Raw genomic sequence first — 19100 nt, forward strand, 5'->3', positions numbered from 1 at the left:
AGCCCTGCCCTGCCCTGCCCAGCCCTGCCCTGCCCTGCCCTGCCCTGCCCAGCCCTGCCCTGCCCAGCCCTGCCCTGCCCAGCCCTGCCCTGCCCTGCCCAGCCCTGCCCTGCCCAGCCCTGCCCGGCCCAGCCCTGCCCTGCCCAGCCCTGCCCTGACTTCACGGTTATAATTGTTGGAAGTGTTTATGAGAAAGGGAGGAAATGGGACTTTGTGTAAAATAACAGGTTTGACTAGAAGCTCAAAGGCTGGAGATAACTGCACTGGGCAACACTGACCAGACAGACTGAGCGTGGTCATCAAAGCAATTTTATTTAATAGTCTACTAAGCATTTACTGCAGAGGCACAATGGTGTAAAGTATTGGTCTTAAGAGATACATAACCGTTGTCTCATGCTCTGCTCTCTGAGGGCATGGAGGGGGGGGGGCAGGGTATAAATCGAAGCTAGTTTTGAGAGTTCAGTATTGCTGAATCTCATTGCCTTGTTCAGTATTGGCATCTGGCAGTCAGTCAGGGCAGTTTAGTATTCGCCTACAAATGAACAGCGATAGAATCAAAGAATTATACAGTACAGAAGGAGGCCATTTGGCCCATCGTGTCTGTGTCGGCTCTTTGAAAAGAGCTGACTGATTCAATCCCACTCCCCCGCTCTCCCCGTAGCCCTGCAAACTTGTCCTCCCCAAAATGTAAATAGTAATAATAATCCTTTCATTTGCATAATCCTTTCATGTCAGGAAGGTGTTTCAAAGCGCTTAACAGGATTCCCCAGTCAAAGCACTCCTCAGGCACTTTACAGTAAAAAAATTACATTGCTGTCATTTGGATGAATCGAGGTCCCGTCTGCCTGTTCAGGTGGATGTTAAAGATCCCACGGCACTATTCAAAAAGCGAAGAGTGTTTCTCTCTCCCGGTGTCCTGGCCAACAATCCCCCAAATAAAATTGGTCGCTCACTCCATGGCTGTTTGTGGGACACTGCCGTGCGCAAATTGGTTACCCCCTACAAAATACACAGTAAATCCTGTGAAGTGCTTTGAAACACCCTCCTGACGCGAAAGGATTATGCAAATGCAAGGAGTATTATCATTTAGATTTAATTTTAATCAAAATTGGAATTTGCTGGATAAGGCAGCAGCTTATCAGAGAAGCATATTCTTTATCCCACTTCCCCACCGAACAGTTTTTTAAACACACATCCACCTCTGTGTGCTTTGGACTGTTAAATCTCTTCTCCCCACACTCCCAGCAAGCCATCCTATTGGAAAGCTTTGTTATGTTCTCTCCTCAGGACCAGGACTGTGTTACACTGACCATGTTATCTTCCAGGGGAACATATCATATAAATATAATAATACAAGGTGAAAAGTTGTGAAATCTACCCTAACATCTAAAAAAAACACAATATCATCATTTCTATAAGATTTACTAGACATTGTAATGGTATCATGACTTTTTGGTCTCCCTGTATAACATAAGGGTGAGAGACCTTCACTGTTACACTGAAGGAATATGAACTATGAATGAAAGGGACCAGTGCAGTTCACTGCATCTCAGGCATCCCATAGAGAACACAGCTTCTCCTTGTAGCTGCTGAGCCCAGTCAGTCACACAGTCACTCACATCTTGATGCCCACAGAAAATACATGGTACATCAAGTGACATTGTCACTTGATTGTCCCACTGTCTATCACAGGATTTCCTCTCCTGGAGGTACACACACAGACTGACACACACACAGACTGGCACACACTGGCACACATGCACACAGACTGCACACACAGACTGACACACATACATTATTATAATAATAATAATCGTCGCATTTGATATAGCGCTTTTCACGTCTTCTCAACGTCCCAAAGCGCTTCACAGAATATACTGTAAAGTGAATTGACTGTATATTTGTGGGTGAACGCGGCAGCCAATTGCGCACAGCAATGTCCCACAAACAGTCGTAGACTGAAAATGACCAATTTTATTATTGTTTTTTTGTTTTGGAGGGATTATTATTAGGCATGTACATTGGCACATACATAGACTGGCGCACACAGATTGACACACATGCAGACTGTCACACGCAGACTGGCCCTCACACACACCAGCTGACTCTGCCTCTGTTACCAGCTCGGTGGTTTTCCAATGCAGTGAGTTGTTGAGGTGTAGTGACTGTTCTTTAGGAAAGCATGGCAGCAATGTCCTTCAGAGTAATAATAATCCTTACATTAACACAGCACCTTTTATGTCAAAAGCGATATCTCAAAGTGCATCACACAATATATTATAAAGTGTATTTCATAGTAAAGTTCATAGGTGAAAAGCAGCAGCCAATTTGAATGAATTGAATGAGACCAAGTTTATTTGAGGGATTGTTGGCCAGGCCCTCGGAAAGAGAGAGAAACTCCCTCCTCTTTTCCAGGAGGAGTCAGTAGGAGTGCTCAGTGGTTAGAGCACTCACCTGAGAGACAAGTGAGGCAAGTGAGAGACATGTGTTCGATTCCCGGCAAGTTTTGTTACGCCACACGCCTGATAATAATCCCTCAAGAAAAAAATAATAAAATTGGTCACTTCAATCCATGACTGTTTGTGGGACGCTGCTGTGTGCGTTTCGTCCACAAATATACAATCAATTCACTTTACAGTATATTCTGTGAAGCGCTTTGAGACGTCTAGAAGACGTGAACAGTGCTGTATCAAATGCAAGGATTATATTATTTTTATTTTTAATGACAGGATTTTAATCTCCAGATGAAGAGGCAGATGGGTGGCTCTAAATTACGGTATCTTCAATAATGACCACCCCCCCCACCCCCAACACTGTGTTAGAGTGACAGCCTAGACTGTGAGATCACAGTCTCGGTGTGGGGCTCAAACCCACTTCCTGCTGACTGAGGTGCAATGCTCTGAGCCAGGCTGACATCACAGACGTGGCTTTGCTTTGAGCGATGAGCGAGGGGATAATGAAGGAGAGAGGACTTACCTTTCCCTCTTTGATTTTCACAGCAATGACCTGCTTCCGTTGCCGAATGATGTCCATCAGCTCATCGCACTCCTTCTTCAGCTTGGCCTCCTGCAGGGCTGTGTTCACCTGGGAGCAAACAGCAACAGTCAGACCAGTCCTTCATTTCCTGTTCCTCTCCATGTGGGTGTAGAGCAATGGTAGAGGATCAATAGGCTCTTAGCTTCACTTAACATCCAGCAATATATCTTACATCACAGGTGATGTTATAAGGAGCTATATCAAATGCTAGGATTATTATATTATTATTATACAGAGCACTGGTCAGACCTCATGTGGAGCAGGGTTCTGTTTGGGGCACCCAGTCTTAGGAAGTTCATACTAGACTCGGAGCATGTCCAGCATCAGCTCTCCATAATAATAATAATAATCCTTGAGTTGATATAGCGCCTATCACGTTGTTGGGATGTCTCAAAGCGCTTCAGATCAGGTACAGATCAGCCATGATCTTATAGAATGGCGGAACAGGCTTGAGGGGCCGAACAGCACCCACCCGTTTCTATGGTGTGGGAGACGTGAGCTCCAGAGTTCTGGATAGGCTGCAGCTTTTGTAGGGAGAAGCTGGGCAGCCGGGCAAGCAGAGCCTTGGTGGAGTAAGAGAGGAATGCAGTGAGTTCAATGATTTCAAGAGGAGGAAGAAGCTCAGGACGTTGGCTTGGTGTTTTCTACAGATTCGTCACTTCGGAAACATCTTTCTTAAAAATGCATCTCGGCAGCTTGTTAATGAGGGACTTAATTCTGTTAATGATTTTGTCCACGTGCACACACTCACGCACACACTCACATACACACACACACTCACACACACACATACAGAGCAATTATGTCCCTTTGTATAATGAGCTTGTTGAATTATTTGTGACACAGATAAGAGGACTGCCTCACACAATCCCTCCACCCTCACTAGCTCATTCCCTCTCCACATCCTGCCTATTGCTTTGCGATAATTTGTTTTTCAATGAACGTCTGGGGGAAACAGAGTGTTCTTATTCCCTGAGAGAGGGGAAAACCGCCAGAACTCTGTAACTTAACAAGCAAAAAGGCACACGTCAATAACCCATTAGGAAGTGGCTGATTACATCTTTGCATCCAGACTCCTTGCTGCCAGTCTGCATCACATCGACTGGATATGGGGGGAGAACAAGTGATTGGCATTGAGATAACTCCAGTAACTCAGGCATTATCCAGCAAGAGCAGGGAATGGGATTAACTAGAGAGCTCCATGGGGGAGTGAGCACCAGCACAGATATGATGGGGAGAGAGCAGGGAATGGAATTAATAATAATAATCCTTTCATTTGATATAACTCCTTATTATGTCATTGAGACGTCTCAAAGCGCTTTACAGAATATACTGTAAAGTGAATGGATTGTATATTTGTGGGCGAATCGCGACAGCCAATTGCGCACAACAGTGTCCCACAAACAGTGATGGATTGAAGTGACCAAATTATTTTCATTTACTTTGAAGGAATACTTACTTAGAGAGCTCCTTTGGGGGAGCGAGCACCAGCACAGATACGATAAAGAAAGATAATGCAGAATACCTCCAGCACTGCACTGGAGCATCAGCTAGATTGTGAGTTCAAAGACCTGACGCAGATCTGATCTCCCGATGTCCTGAGCTAGAAACAAGGTGTGGTACCAGTGACACCAACGAGGACTGTCATGTGATGGAATTTCACTGCAATGGAATAAGCAACACGTTGGCAACACAGAGCACTCACCTCCACCTGCTGGCAGATCTGAATGAGGCGTCCCATCTGTGACTCCAACTCACTGTTCCTCTTCACAAGGTTAGTCAGATTAGCCTCCAGAGCTTGCTGTGGGAAAAGGATAATCAGGCACGTTAGCTTTCAATTTTTTTCTCCCCTGTATTTTCCTTTCGGAAAGAAGTCCTGTAGCTTAGTGGTTAGAGCACAGTCTCGCAAGTGAGAGGACCGGGGTTCAATTCCCAACCTTACTCCACATTGCCTCTGTTTACTTAGCTATAAGTAGGAACCCAGTTGTTACTTGATTGGCAGATTACTTTTACGGGAGTATTAATCCCTCCAAAAAATTGGTCACTCAACTCACGACTGTTTGTGGGACGCTGCTGCGTGTAATTGGCTGCCACATTTCGCTAACAAAATACACAGTAAGTCCACTTTACAGCATATCCTGTGAAGCGCTTTGAGATGTCTCAACGACATGATGAGGTGCTATATCAAATGCAAGGATTATTATTATTATTATTTTGCGCTCCTCAGTTTGAATGGCATTAACATTGGGAAATTGAGAGCTGTTCCCTTCATTCCCTTGTGAGCAAGTCAGGCAGCTGTCAGCCTGGCTCAGTCAGTAACACTCTTGTCTCCAAGTCAGGAACTGTGGATTCAATGGAATCCCTCATCCTCCTGACTCCAAGGCGAGAGAGCTACCAACTGAGCCAGGCTGACACAACAACAACTTACATTTATATAGCGTCCCTCACACAGGGTAGCATCCCAGAGCACTTGACAGTGGCAGTGTATGACTTTGAGCCGGGGGAGTGGGGAGGTGACCTTAAGTACGGTCGAATAAGCGTGACCTGAAGATGGGGAAGGAGATGGCAACGCAAAGGGATTGAGGAAGAGAGTTCCAGAGTTTCAGGGCGTAGAGGCTGAAATTACGGCCTCCGATGGTGGAAAGGAGGGACAAGCAGGAGGCCGGAGCCAGTCAAGTGGAAGCAGTGGATAGTGGGTTGGGGGGTAAATAGGTTAGAGAGGTAGGGAGGTGCCAGGGCGTGAAAGAATTTAAAGACGACTGTTAGGATCTTTAATATCCTTGGAAAAGGCATGGAAAAGGATCTTGGTTTTAATATCTTATCTAAACAATCTAACCCACAACAATGCAAAGCTCCCCCTCCCTGTCCTTATCTGGGCTGTGAGTTCATCACATATACACCTTTACCTCACAATGTTCTGCCCCAGACGGGAGCCAGGCTGACACTCCGAGAGAGCTTCTTAAACATTACACTTGTACTAAATGACCAATTTTACCTGGAATAAAGCCCTGGCTCTTGCCAACGTGCGCCCAAAACGTTCCAGCATTAGATAAGCAGAATCGTCCCTCCAGGGAGAGAGAGCGCATTCCATTCCAACAACCTATCTCTGGGATTTCTGTGTAGGTGGGAGGCATGGAATTCTCCGCTTGGTTTCAATACTCTTTAGCTTTGTGATGGGTATCAGACACCCGCCTGACCCTCCCAAAAATTATTTGGGGGATTGTTGGCCAGGACACCGGGAGAGAGAAACTCCCTTCTCTTTTCGAATAATGTGGGATCTTTAACATCCATCTGAACAGGCAGACGGGACCTCGGTTTAACGGCTCATCAAAGGACGCACCTCTTGACAATGCAGCGCTCCCCCTCCCCCACCACCAGCCTTATTGGTAGTGCTGAACCCCCCCCGTCCCCCCCACCCCGTGTTTGTATGGTTCCAGGGCTATTTTGCACCCAACGGAAATCCTACACAAATTCAGGGTCAGAGAACAAACATGTGATAATAATAATAATAATAATCCTTGCATTTGATATAGTGCCTTAACACGTCTTCAGGATGTCTCAAAGCGTTTCACAGAATATACTATAAAGTGAATTGACTGTATGTTTTGTGGGCAAAACACAGCAGCCAATTGCACACAGCAGCGTCCAAACAGTTGTGGATTGAGTGACAAATTATTATTATGTATTTATTGATTTATTTATTATCCCCAGAAAGTGATCCACCAATCGACTAACAACCGGGTTCCTACTTACTGCTAGGTAAACAGAGGTGTGTGGAATAAGGAAACGTGTCTAACGTTTCATCCTGACCAGGAATAGAACCCAGGTATTCTCACCAGCGATGCAAGCGCACTAACCAATACCCTACAGGACTCCACGATGTATGTCTGTGTTATGTATGTGATGCAAGTCATTGATCCTTAGCTTTACCATCCAAGTGCTGGATGACCAGTCCGGTCAGTGAAGGCTGTGTGCCAACGTTGGCTATTATGTTATACCCGTAGCTGGTGGGAGAGAGCAACAGACACAGACTGGGCTGGTGGGAGGCACAGCAGGACACGGCATGATACACTGTCCCCCAAGACGTTTGAGAACATTGTCAAATGTCAGTGCTCAGCCGAGTGAGAGACTGTATCTCTGGGCTTAGAGGTTTAACTTCACTACACTGGCTGCACTATATATAGACCGTCTGAGCATCTGGCCAACCCGGAGGTTCACAGAGGGCTGTAAACGAAGGGTTCTAAAACCCATGTCCTGAAACCCACTAATACTTCTACTTGACCAGCCCCTGTAACTCTGAAGCCTTGCAAGCGCTTCTCAGGTAATTGCTGTCAAGTGTAGTGACTTGAAGTGTATCAAAGGCACGGTCGAAGATGTCTCCTTTTAAGACTGAAGCGCCCGAGTTCAGATTAAAATGACACCTAATAGACTCCAGACACTGAGCTATGCTGCACTCACTGCGTAACTTATATGGATAAAACAGCACTGCACTGGAGTAGGTCTGATGGCCCAAATAGCCTAATTTTTATTTTCAAGCCACTATAGGACAGTATGCTCTCCTCTGTCTAATTCACTGTCTTAATTGTCACACATGAAGTACCAATACAATACAATTTATATTTATATCCTGTAGCACCTTTCACATCAGGAGGATATCTCAGTGTTAAAGGATGGGTGGGCAGAGGACGAACAGGAAATAAATCTCAACACGTGTAGGATGAACACCTGAAAGCCTGGATCTGTTAACGAGGAGAGGAAGAGGAGCATTCGAGATTGTTGCCAATGATACAGTCAACGAGAGAGAGGTATTAAGATGTTCTTTTAAGGCAGGGAATGAAGAAGCAAGGGGAGTCAGGATTTGGAGACTGAGCGGGTCTAATGGCTGAAGGTTTGGCAACGGATGGGGTGAGGAAGGTTGGGAGTCAGAAAAAGAGAGGAGAAAGAAGTTAACTTTACTCTTGGTGACATCAGCCCCAGACATGGAGTCAACTTCCACATGTAAGCGGATGACACCCAACTCTATCTCTCTGCCTCCAACTTCAACTCTGGGACCACTGCTGTGCTGACAAAGTGTCTGTCAGACATCATGTCCTGGATGAGAGCAAACTTTCTACAGTTGAATGTCAATGAGACTAAGGCTCTCCTGATTGGCTTCCGTCAGCGCCTCCGCAACTCAGGTACTGGCAGCATCACCATCCAATATCTGGAGTCTATTAGGATGCACACTCCACCTCACTGAGCCAGTCAGGAACCTAGGCATCCTGTTCGACCCTCAACTGTCCTTTCTCCCCCACATCCGTGCCATGACCTGCTCTGCATCATACCAACTTACACACTCCCTCTGCTCAGCAGGCTCCGGCCTGCTCCATGTCTCCCCGCCGGGCCAGCCCCACCATCGGAGGTTGGGCCTTCAGGGTCTCTGCAATTTTGTATTGTATTTACGTTTTAAAAGAAATTAGCCGTGGGGTATTGAGATGATAAAGGGATTTGATAGGGTAGCTACACAGAAACTATATCCTCTGGTGGGGGAATCCAAAACAAGGGGCATAAATCTTAAAATTAGAACCAGGCCATTTAGGAGTGAATTCAGGAGGCATTTTTTTCCCCCAAAGAGTAGGGGAAATCTGGAATTCTCTCCCTAAAAAAGCTGTGGATGCTGAATCCATTCAAAGACTGAGGTGGATGTTTAAGTTCTCCGAGACGATGCCCTAACCCTAACCCGAGGGCGTGAAGGGAGCTATATCAATGCAAGTTGGTGTTGTTAGGTCAGGGTATCAAGGGATATGGAGCAAAGGCGGGTAATTGGAGTTGAGGTACCTATCAGCCATGATCTAATAGAATGTGGGGCTGAATGGCCTCCTCCTGTTCCTATGTTCCTATCCTGGGCAGCACAGACAGTGCTCCACGTGGCACTGCACACCTGTCAGCAGGAATCATGCCTGCTGGCCGGGATGATGGGATGGGATGTGATTGATACCCTGCAGTGAGACAAGATGTCTTTAGTGCAAGCCCACGCCACTCTCAGTGCTTCAATCAGACCAGCTGAAAAGTAACCTCATCTACAATTCTTGTCAGTGAGAATGGGAGGAATCTGTCTGCTGATGGGCAATGAGGAGGCCAGACACGAGATCACCAGATTTTATGGGGGGGTTACAATGGGGGGGGCAGGAAGACTTATCACCCTCAGGGTTGTTAGAACATGGAACAACACAAATGTCTGCTAGAGTACATAACAGAACTTCAAAGAGAAATAGATCACTTGAGGCAAAGCTATTCAGGTCTATGGGGGAAAAGAGCAGGGAATGGGGTCAGAATAGAGAGCTCCAGTGGAGGTTATCTCTTAACAGGCATTTTGGCAGCATCACCATCCATGGATGCACACTCCACCTCACTGAGCTAGTCAGGAACCTAGGAGCCTTGTTTGACCCTCAACTGTCCTTTTTCGCCCACATCTGAGCCATGACCCGCTCTGCCTTTCCCCACCTCCGCAACGTCGCCTGGCTCTGCCACTGCCTCACCCCTAAGGCCACCGAAACCCTCCTTCACACTTCACATCCTCCGCCCAGCCTGTTCCAACATCAGTGGTCGGACCTTCAGCCTCTCTGCCCCCACCCTTTGGAACTCCTTTCCACATTCCTTTTACCTCGCTCCCTCCCTTGCCTTGTTCAAGGCACGTCTCAAGACCCTCCTCTTTGACCGTGCCTTTGGCCACTGTCCTACCCTCCCTGATCCCAACCTCCCCTGCCCCCTACTCGGGTCCAAATCCTGACCGTCCAGTGCCTTGGGATGTCCTCCCGACTTGAAAGGCATTAAACAAATGGAGCTCTCTATTCTAATCCCATTCCCTGCTCTCCCCACTGAAGCTCTCTACTGTCTGTTTGTCCAATAATTAAGAGGATAAAGTTCGGAGTTGCTTTGTGTAGGGGTTAAGACTGCTGGCTTTGAGTGAGGAGCAGGCGGGCCTGTGGGGTATGTGGAAAGCAATGTTCTCTGTTCCTACAATTGTATTAATAGTCACACAGTGACGCTCACATAGAATAAACATCTCAAAGCACTTTTTATAATACAATTGATTAGAAATTATTGTGAATATTTCACAAACAATGAAATGAGCAGCCAATTGGGAGTCCTGTAGCTCAGTGGTTAGAACACTCTCCTTGCAAGCGAGAGGACCTGGGTTTGATTTGCGGGCGGGTGGGACAAAACCTTAGACACGTTTCCTTACTCCACACCCCTCTGTTTATCTAGCAGTAAGTAGGAACCCGCTTGTTCTTTATTAACTGAGAGGAAAAATCAGATCAGATCGAAATTAACATATGACCTGAGAGTGAAGTGACCTCAGCTATTTGAGAACAAGAGATCAAGAGATTAAAAAATATCATCTCCTGCTCTCAATTAGATTAAACCAGCTTCAAAAGACTATTAAACATAGCACAACCATTGTCTGTGCTCTGTGCCACTGCCCCCTATTTGTCTAAACCTGCCTCTTTGATTAATCCCAGCTGCCACCTCACTCACATCTTATTATGTCATTACTGCTCAAGTGATTAGCCAGTTCCCTTCTGATCCCTTCACTGGGAAAAGTGCCACCTGCATTCGAGCAAAGTATCGGCCAGGCCTCGCACTCCAACTGAGTCACAAGATCATGGGTTTAATAACAATAATAATCCTTGCATTTGATCTAGCACCTCATCACGTCTTCGAGACGCCTCAAAACGCTTCACAGAATATACTGTAAAGTGAATTGACTGATTCGTTTTTGGGCGAAACGTGGCAGCCAATTGCGCACAGCAGAGTACCTCAAACAGTCATGGACTGAGTGAACAAATTATTTTTAATTTTTTTTATTTTAAGCTTCACTTCAGGTTTTGAAACCCTTATAGTCGACAGGAGAGTGACACGAGGGGAGTGCCTTATTGTCAGAGATGCCGTTCTTCAGATGAGATGTTAAACAAGGTCCCATCTGCCTGTTCAGGTGGACATTAAAGATCCACGGTGCTATTCGAAAAGAGAAGAGAGTTTCTCTCTCCCAGTGTCCTGGATGACAATCCTCCAGATAAACTTGGTCATTTACTCCAGGGCTGTTTGTAGGGCACTGCTGTGTGTGAATTCGCTGCCGCGCTCCCCTGCAAATTTAGTCACACCACTTACAGTGAAGTGCTTTGAGATGCCTCAACAACATGGTAAGATGCTACATCAAATGAAGCAAAATCTGATTATTTTGTACAGTAAGCAGCAGAGACCGAGTTGCTGGCCAGTCTGTGTGGGAAGGCAAACGATATGATAAACGTGTGGGGAAAGGATTCACTGTAAAAGGTGCAGATTACAGCAGTGGCAAAGGCGTGTGAGCTAAGAAAGCTGCAGAGACACTGTGAAATACTGCACGTGGGTGAGGTATTAGGGCTGACAATAGTGCTGAGTAGAACAGTCCTGCCACAAAATCCATTGGTCACAGCAGCACAAGTGACAGGCGTGTCAGAGGGAGATTACATTGACTAACAGTGGACTGAGATGAAAGGGAATGAACACTCTGCAGTCAGAAGGGGCTCAAAACTGGCGTTACTGATCTCATGCGGCAGCTGAACCATAAATTAGTATCTGAAGTTAAGCAAAAAGGCCAATGCTGTTAGGTCTGAGTGCTCCACAGAAATTACAAAATCCCCTCGACCTGCCTTCCAAACGTTTCAACTCTTGACTTCAGGCAACATTGTGCCAGCCTGGCTCACTCTTGCCTCGGAGTCAGAAGGTTGTGGGTTCAAGCCCCATGTTAGGACTTTGAGCTGACGGACAGTTTAAGCTGACGCTCCAGCGAGATGCTGGGGGAGCACTGCACTGTCAGAGTTGCCGTCCTTCAGATCAGATGCTATATTGAGTTCTCATCTGGCTGTCCAGGTGGATGTTAAAGATCCCGTGGCACTATTCGAAAAGAGAAGAGAATTTCTCTCTCCTGGTGTCCAGGCTAACAATTTCCCAATTAAAATTGGTCACTCACTCCATGGCTGTTTCTGAGATGTTGCTGTGATCCAATTTGCTGCTGCGTACATACAAAATCCACAGTCACAACACTTTACAGTAAATCCCGTGAAGCACTTCAGATGATGGTGAAGGGCACTGTATCAATTTGAAGACTTATTATTATTAATAAGAATTGTAATGATAATAAGGCTCTTGCAGTTGACAGAAGCTCAAAGTGACTCTGGGAATGAAGCTCTCACACAAAGAGGATATACAGATGTGATTCTGGCACTGGGATACTGCTGATGAGAGCTCAGGGACATAATAAACAAGTCAGCTACCCCAGTAATACATCCATGCAGAAAAATACTGCTTACACTTGGTAAAAAATTAAAAGTGGAGCCCGATGAGGTTGATCACAAAACTGCCTGGAACCAGCGAGCTGGACAGTGCTGTAACAGGGCAAAGGTTCAGGAACTCCAACATAATAATAAGAGAATAATAATAATAATCCTTGTATTTGATACAGTGCCTCACCACCTCATTGAGACGTCTCAAATTGCTTTAAAGAATATACTGCAGACTGACTGTATATATTTGCAGGCGGAATGCGGCAGCTAATTGCGCACAGCACTGTCCCATAAACAGTCATGGATTGAGTGACCAAATAATTTTTTTTTAATCAATCTATTTTTTGAAGGGATTATACCCCAGAAAAGTGATCCCTCAATCGATTAATAACCGCGTACCAACTTGCTGCTCAGTAAACAGAGGCGTGTGAAGTAAGGAAACTTGTCTAAGGTTTCGCCCTTCCCAGGGAATCGGGAACTGTACTGGAGTATCAACTGGGACTGGGGTTTAAGGCAGAAAGATGAGGGTTAGGGAATGGGTGAGGAAGGGTGCTCTGGAGGTGAGAGCTGTAGCATCTGAAGGCTCAGCCAGGAGGGTGCTTCAGAGAGGATTGGAGGAGTCGGGGTAGGGGCACGAGTGTCAGGGAGCAGATGGATTTGTAGCTGATTTCCGGCCCCTTCACACCTCCCAATCTGACCCCAACTGGTCTATATCTGACCCCTCTCTCTGCCCCAGCCCTACACCAGAAGCCTGGGAGCCAGTGCTCACAGCAGCTGTTGCGGAGATGAAGAATTCATTGCCGAGTTGAGTCGCTGCCACCGAACATCACTGTGATGGTGCTAATCAGCTGCGAGACAGCTCTCTGATCTGATTGCTTCTGAAAGTAATGCACTCTTCATGCCCTCCTGCCCACTTGCTGAGCTGGTTCTTACAAACGTCAACTGAGTCGAAAGAGCGAGGGAGGGACACAAACCTGAGTCACCTCACACAAGCCCAAGCCTGAGCCCACCAGGCACTGAGATCCCATTTCCCTCCCCGTCAGGGAACTCTCAAGCTTAAAACCTCTCCAGGCCTTCCTTGCACTTGAGATCATTTTGAGTTGTGAGCAGCAGTAAAAATAATAATAATAATCCTTGCAATTGATACAGCGTCTTATCTCGTCTTCAAGACGTCTCAATGCGCTTCACAGGATATACTGTAAAGTGAATTGACTATTCTTCCAAAGAAGCAAAAAATGCGGAATGAAGTATCTGCCGGATCAGTGGGTGGAATGGACCTGACCAGCTCAGGGTGACTGCACGGCGGATCAATCACACTGAAGCTGAGCCGGGCTTGGCGAGGACTGGGCTGGTGATCCATGAGCAACTTTACTGGCAGAACGAAGCTTGAAAGCAGATGTTTGTTTCTGATGCAGCCTATTAAAATGGCCTCCAGCTGTTCAATAATTCGATTAGCCAGACTTCAAAGAAATTCATGTTAACTTTGTGTTCTGGTGCCAATTGTTTATCCCATGCAGACTGCTAATCGCTGGGTGGTAAACCTGACTTTAAACTCTCATTGGGCCCCTTCTTTATCTGATGACATGATTTTCTCTGCCTTGATCCTCTCTGCAGGCTAATATCCTGCATCCTGGGCCCTGCTCACGGTGAGAGGCTCAAAATTCAACCTAACCTGAGCGTTTGAGACCATGGAGTCCTGTAGCTTAGTGGTTAGAGCCCTCGCCTCGCAAACGAGCAGACCTGGGCTTGATTCCCAGGCAGGCAAAACATTGGGCAAGTTTCCTTACTCCTTAAAAACCTCTATTTGCCTAGCAGTAAACAGGATCCCAGTTGTTAAGTCAGTTGGCGGATCGCTTTCTGGGGGCTGCCAACTTTCGTCCACAAAATATACAGCCAATTCACTTTACAATATAATCTGGGAGGAGCTTTGAGACGTCTCAACAACGTGATAAATGCAAGGATTATTATAATTCGCCTGCTCTGTATTCTAAAAAAAATCTCAATTCAGTCTCAAGAAAAGTTTTCTTTTCAAAAGATGGTGGAAAAAATGGCTTCCGAATTAAGCCTGGATTTCAGAGACTTCCATCTGTGCATTGACCTCACGGACTAAACTAATATTCCAGGATAGTGCTGGGGGAGCGCTGTATTGTAGGAGGTGCCATCCTGTGGATGTTAAAGATCTATTCAAAATGAAAAGGGAGTTTCTCCTGGTGTTCTGGCCAACAATCTAACAGATAAAATCTGCTGTTTGTGGCACACTGTTGTGTGCAAATTGGCTGCTTATAAAATGCAAGTGTACAGTCACCACACTTTACAGTATATTCTGTTAAGCTCTTAGAGCTGTCCTCCCGACATCAAATGGGCCACAGTATATCAAATGCAAGAATTATGATGATTATGCTGAGTCACACAGGCTAAGACTAGCTGGAATTGTAGGGCCGCTGAGGCCGGCAATTCTTCTCATTGTTATCCTTTGGATCATTAAGGCTGAGATCATCAGAATTCTCAGATCTGTGTGTGAGGGAGTATTTTGTATTCACAAAATCACAAGAGAAGTTTGAACGAAGAAGAGCCATCAACCCATTTGAACTCATTATTCTAGAACCCCCGCATCACCCATCACATTCCCATCACATTGTGTTCAGGTTGACCAGACATGGGGATATTTTGTGCTTTGCCCCCCCTTGAATGGCAAAACTTAACAAAGCAGCTTTTAAGGATTTAGAGATATTTTAAGAAATCTAGGATTTCTGGAGTCTTTGCGATGTTTTCGGCTGTGAGATCATTTTGTCTAAAAATTTAAACTTGTCCAGAATAATGGAAAATTCTTAGATTCCATCTTGATTTGGAAACGGATTCATTTTGTATAACAGAAAATCAAGACAAATTGATTAACTTTCCACAATTCTGTGCAATCTTCAATTTACAGGCAACATTGACTCGCAGCCTAAGACTCAGTGGAATCTGGTTTGTTGTGCTCAGTTTCACACTAGCCAATGGATTTAGTAATTCAGTCATCGGGGGAGATGGCAGCCATGCTGTACCATTTTCTAACTCTCTCTCTGGCTGCTTGTTCCAATCTCTTCCAATCCCTCCTCCTTGATTTTCACAGTGCTCTTATTGGAAGCATCGCTCACTCTATCCGACAGGGAGCATTGCCCACCTGGAAGAGCCGGAGAGCAGCAAACAGAGAGCTCATCAAACAACAATAACAACTTGCATTTATATAACGCCCGTCACATGGGGTAGCATCCCGGAGTGCTTGACAGTGACCGCATCTGACCCCGACTCAGGGGGAGAGGGATGGGGGAGGTGACTATAAGCGCGATCAAAAAGGAAGGTCGTCAGATGGGATTTGAAAGTCATGAGGGAGAGGGATTGAGGGAGAGAGTTCCAGAATTTCAGGGCATTATGGCTGAAGACAAGGCCACCGATGGTGGAACGCAGGGGAAGAGGGACAAACAGGAGGCAGTGGGTGATGGGAGTGGAGGGTAAGCAGGTCGGATAGGTTGTGAGGGGATGAAGGGATTTGAAAACGAGTGGGAGGATCTTGAAATTGAACCGTTTGGTAATTGGGAGCCACTGGAGCCTGGCAAGAACTGGTGGGATTCATATCAATGCTGCTAATGCCAACAAGGTCCTAATGAGATGGCACTATTTAAAGCTGTCTATGTGCAACACACTAACCCAGATTTAGAGTCTCAGAGCAGCGATTGTGAATGGGGTGTAAAAGGCTGCAATGTCTATGATTGTAATACAATTCAACGTAATCCAAAGGGCAATTTCAGGACAGACACTGGGATGGGTTTCTTTCCCTAGAGGGTAATTAATGACGGAACAGGTTACCAGGAAGATTAGTTGAGGATAGGACACTGGGACTCATTTAAAAAACAGATTAATACTGTGATGGAGGGACAGTAGGGTGGGTGATCTGGAGGAATGAGGTCAGATGAGGCAAAGGGTCTTCTTCATCTAAACTGATTCTTTCAATCAAAACGTTTGACCTCTTCACTGTTTGAGCAGTGTCTTGTTTGATTGGGATCGTATATTTTTAAAGGCAGCTTTTTGGAAAAGTGGAGCGAGCTGCTGGAGATTGGAGCAGGGATGAGCCTTAAGGAAAGTTTCCTTGAGGACTTTGTGTTGTTAGAGGGGAAGCATTGGCTGGCCTGCGGATTTGAGAATTAGACATCTGTGTTACTGGGAGAGGCGACAAGGCTGACAACATTCAGTTTGGGGAAGGGAAGATTAGGGCAGATCTTATTGAAGGAAACAAGAATCTAAAGTGTAGAAACACAACAACTTGCATTTACATAGCAACTTTCCTGCAGGTTAGGGTCTCGGTGTGCTTAACAGTGGCGGAGCCTGATGCTGAGCTGGGGAGAGAGGTGAAAGTAGGCACAGTCGAAGAGGAAGATCTTAAGGCATGATCTGAAAAAGGGGAAGGAAGGAACAAGGCGGAGAGAGTTCCAGAGTTTTGGGGCGTAGTAACTGAAAGCACTATGAAATCAACTGATGTAATAATACCAACAGCCAGAAAAAGCACAAGATGACTCAGAGAAGGTTTATCTCAGAGAAGATAAGAAACAGATTAGACTGAATTATGTGACACAGAGAATGGGAAGCGGTTGAAACGCACAACCAGCAGGGAAAAAAGTCGTGACCGCAAATGCGAGAGGATTAGCTAGATATTTGGCAAAGAAATGAACTGAGGGGTATGAGAGATAGAGCAGTGACGTCTCTCCTGCTTTGTATGTTCCTGACCTCTCTGGCTCCAGCCCTTTCTCTACATTTCCTGGATTTTCTGTCTGTGTTGCAACCTTCCCAGATTTTGTCCTTCGAGCTGCCTCAGGGTGCAGAGCAAGAGAGAGCCCGGAGGCCAGGGCTGAAACACAGCCAGAGGCAACAAGCACTCACCACAGACATGAAGATCAACCCCTCACTGACATTCATTCACATCAGTTCACTTGACACAAAAACACCTGGGAAAAAACAACTGCAATCTATTTTAGTTTGAACCTCGGGTTCGATCTCCCTAAACACGAGTGAGGTGTGAAAGCAAGACGTAAAGGGGAATCATTTTCTTTATCATCATCATAATAATAACAATAATCCTTCCATTTGATACAGCGCCTCATCACGTCTTTGAGACGTCTCGAAGTGCCTCACAGATTAAGCTGTAAAGTGAATTGACTGTATATTTGTGGGCGAAACGCGGCAGCCGATTGTGTACAGCAGCGTCCCACAAACGGTCATGGTTTGAATGACCAAATTATTATTTTTTTAAATTTTTTTGGAAGGATATATTATTCCCGGAAAAGGGATCCGCCAATCAACTAACAACTGGGTTCCTACTTACTGCTAGGTAAACAGAGGAGTGAAGTAAGAAAACTTGCCCAACTTTTTGCCCTGTCCAGGAATCAAACCCAGGTCTTCTCTCTTGCAAGGCGAGCGCTCTAGCCACGACACTGCAGGACTTCACAGTATCAGAGGGTTATTAAGACATGGAATTAGGACACAGAATCCTTGCAATTGATGCCCTGTCTTATCACATCGGGAGGATGTCATTCATTGAGTTTCGCCCACAAAATACACAGTCACTCCACTTTACAGTATATCCTGTGAAGCGCTTTGTTGAGATGCCTCGATGATGTGAAAAGGCGCTGTATCAAACACAAGGATTATTATTTTTATTTTTATTATTGTTAAGATAAACAGTATTTCACAATTCCTATAAATCGATACACGGGCATATTTACTGTCCCCCTGACATCCCATCAACGAAAGGAACCGTGGAACAATGCACTGTCAGAGGTTAGCTGGTTCAATTCTGTGATCGACCTTGGCCTCTCCAGGCATTACCATGACTAACAGTGGAGCCCGGGTTGAGCTGAGTTTCGATCAGCACTGTGTGTGTGTGTGTGCGTGTTACTGGCTCACTCGCAGGTTTCCTCAACCATCCAATCTGGCTTTGACAGACTTCCTGCCGGCCCAGTGTAAACAGCCCCTCACTGCTCTCACTCACCGCATCTCCCCAACACCCCACGCCATCACCCAGTCACCGCATCTCCCCAACACCCCACGCCATCACCCAGTCACCGCATCTCCCCAACACCCCACGCCATCACCCAGTGAAAAGCTCCCTCTAAACTGTCCGTCCACACTCCCAGGGCAGCTACCTGTCATTGACTATATACATGGGTTATATCCAGCTCCACCTGTACTGGGTTTCAGCCTGGCTCCGTCAGTAGACCACTTGCCTCGGAGTCAGAAGGTTGTGGGTTCAAGTCCTATGTGGGGAATAGGAACAGACATGGGGCTGACCAGAAAGCACTCATTTCTGCTCCCCATAATAGCCATCTAGTTAACATCTACTCATCCCAAATCAAGGTCAGTTGTATTGTGTGTGCCCAACACTTTCAGGCACTGGGTTGAAAATGACCCAATTACAATCCTTGAATCCAGCACAGAAGAGACTTTCATCCAAGTACACTGATTCGGATTCAACGTAGATCCTACAGATAATAATAATAATAACCCTTGCATCTGATACAGCGCCTTATCACATGTTCGAGACGTCTCAAAGCGCTTCAAAGAATATGCTGTAAAGTGAATTGACTGTATATTTTGTGGACAAAACATGGCAGCCAATTGCACACAACATTGTCCCACAAATAGTTGTAGATTGAGTGACCAATTTATTATTTTGTTTGAAGATGAAAGGAAATGAAGACCACTGCCCCACCCAATCTGCAAGACACA

At 45.9% G+C, this 19100-nt stretch overlaps 1 protein-coding gene across 1 annotated transcript in view; it reads right to left on the minus strand.

Moving 5' to 3' along the window:
* Positions 1-19100, minus strand: part of LOC103177033 (probable E3 ubiquitin-protein ligase MID2) — a 94227-nt gene that overhangs the window by 19125 nt on the left and 56002 nt on the right. The window contains exons 3-4 of the mRNA XM_042340809.1: positions 4742-4837; positions 2977-3084 (exon numbers count right to left, since the gene is read on the minus strand). Coding sequence (XP_042196743.1) covers positions 2977-3084; positions 4742-4837 — 204 coding nt within the window. The remainder of the gene's footprint in view (positions 1-2976; positions 3085-4741; positions 4838-19100) is intronic.

Source organism: Callorhinchus milii, unplaced genomic scaffold (genome assembly GCF_018977255.1).
Source record: "Callorhinchus milii isolate IMCB2004 unplaced genomic scaffold, IMCB_Cmil_1.0 Scaffold15, whole genome shotgun sequence".
NCBI lineage: Eukaryota > Metazoa > Chordata > Chondrichthyes > Chimaeriformes > Callorhinchidae > Callorhinchus > Callorhinchus milii.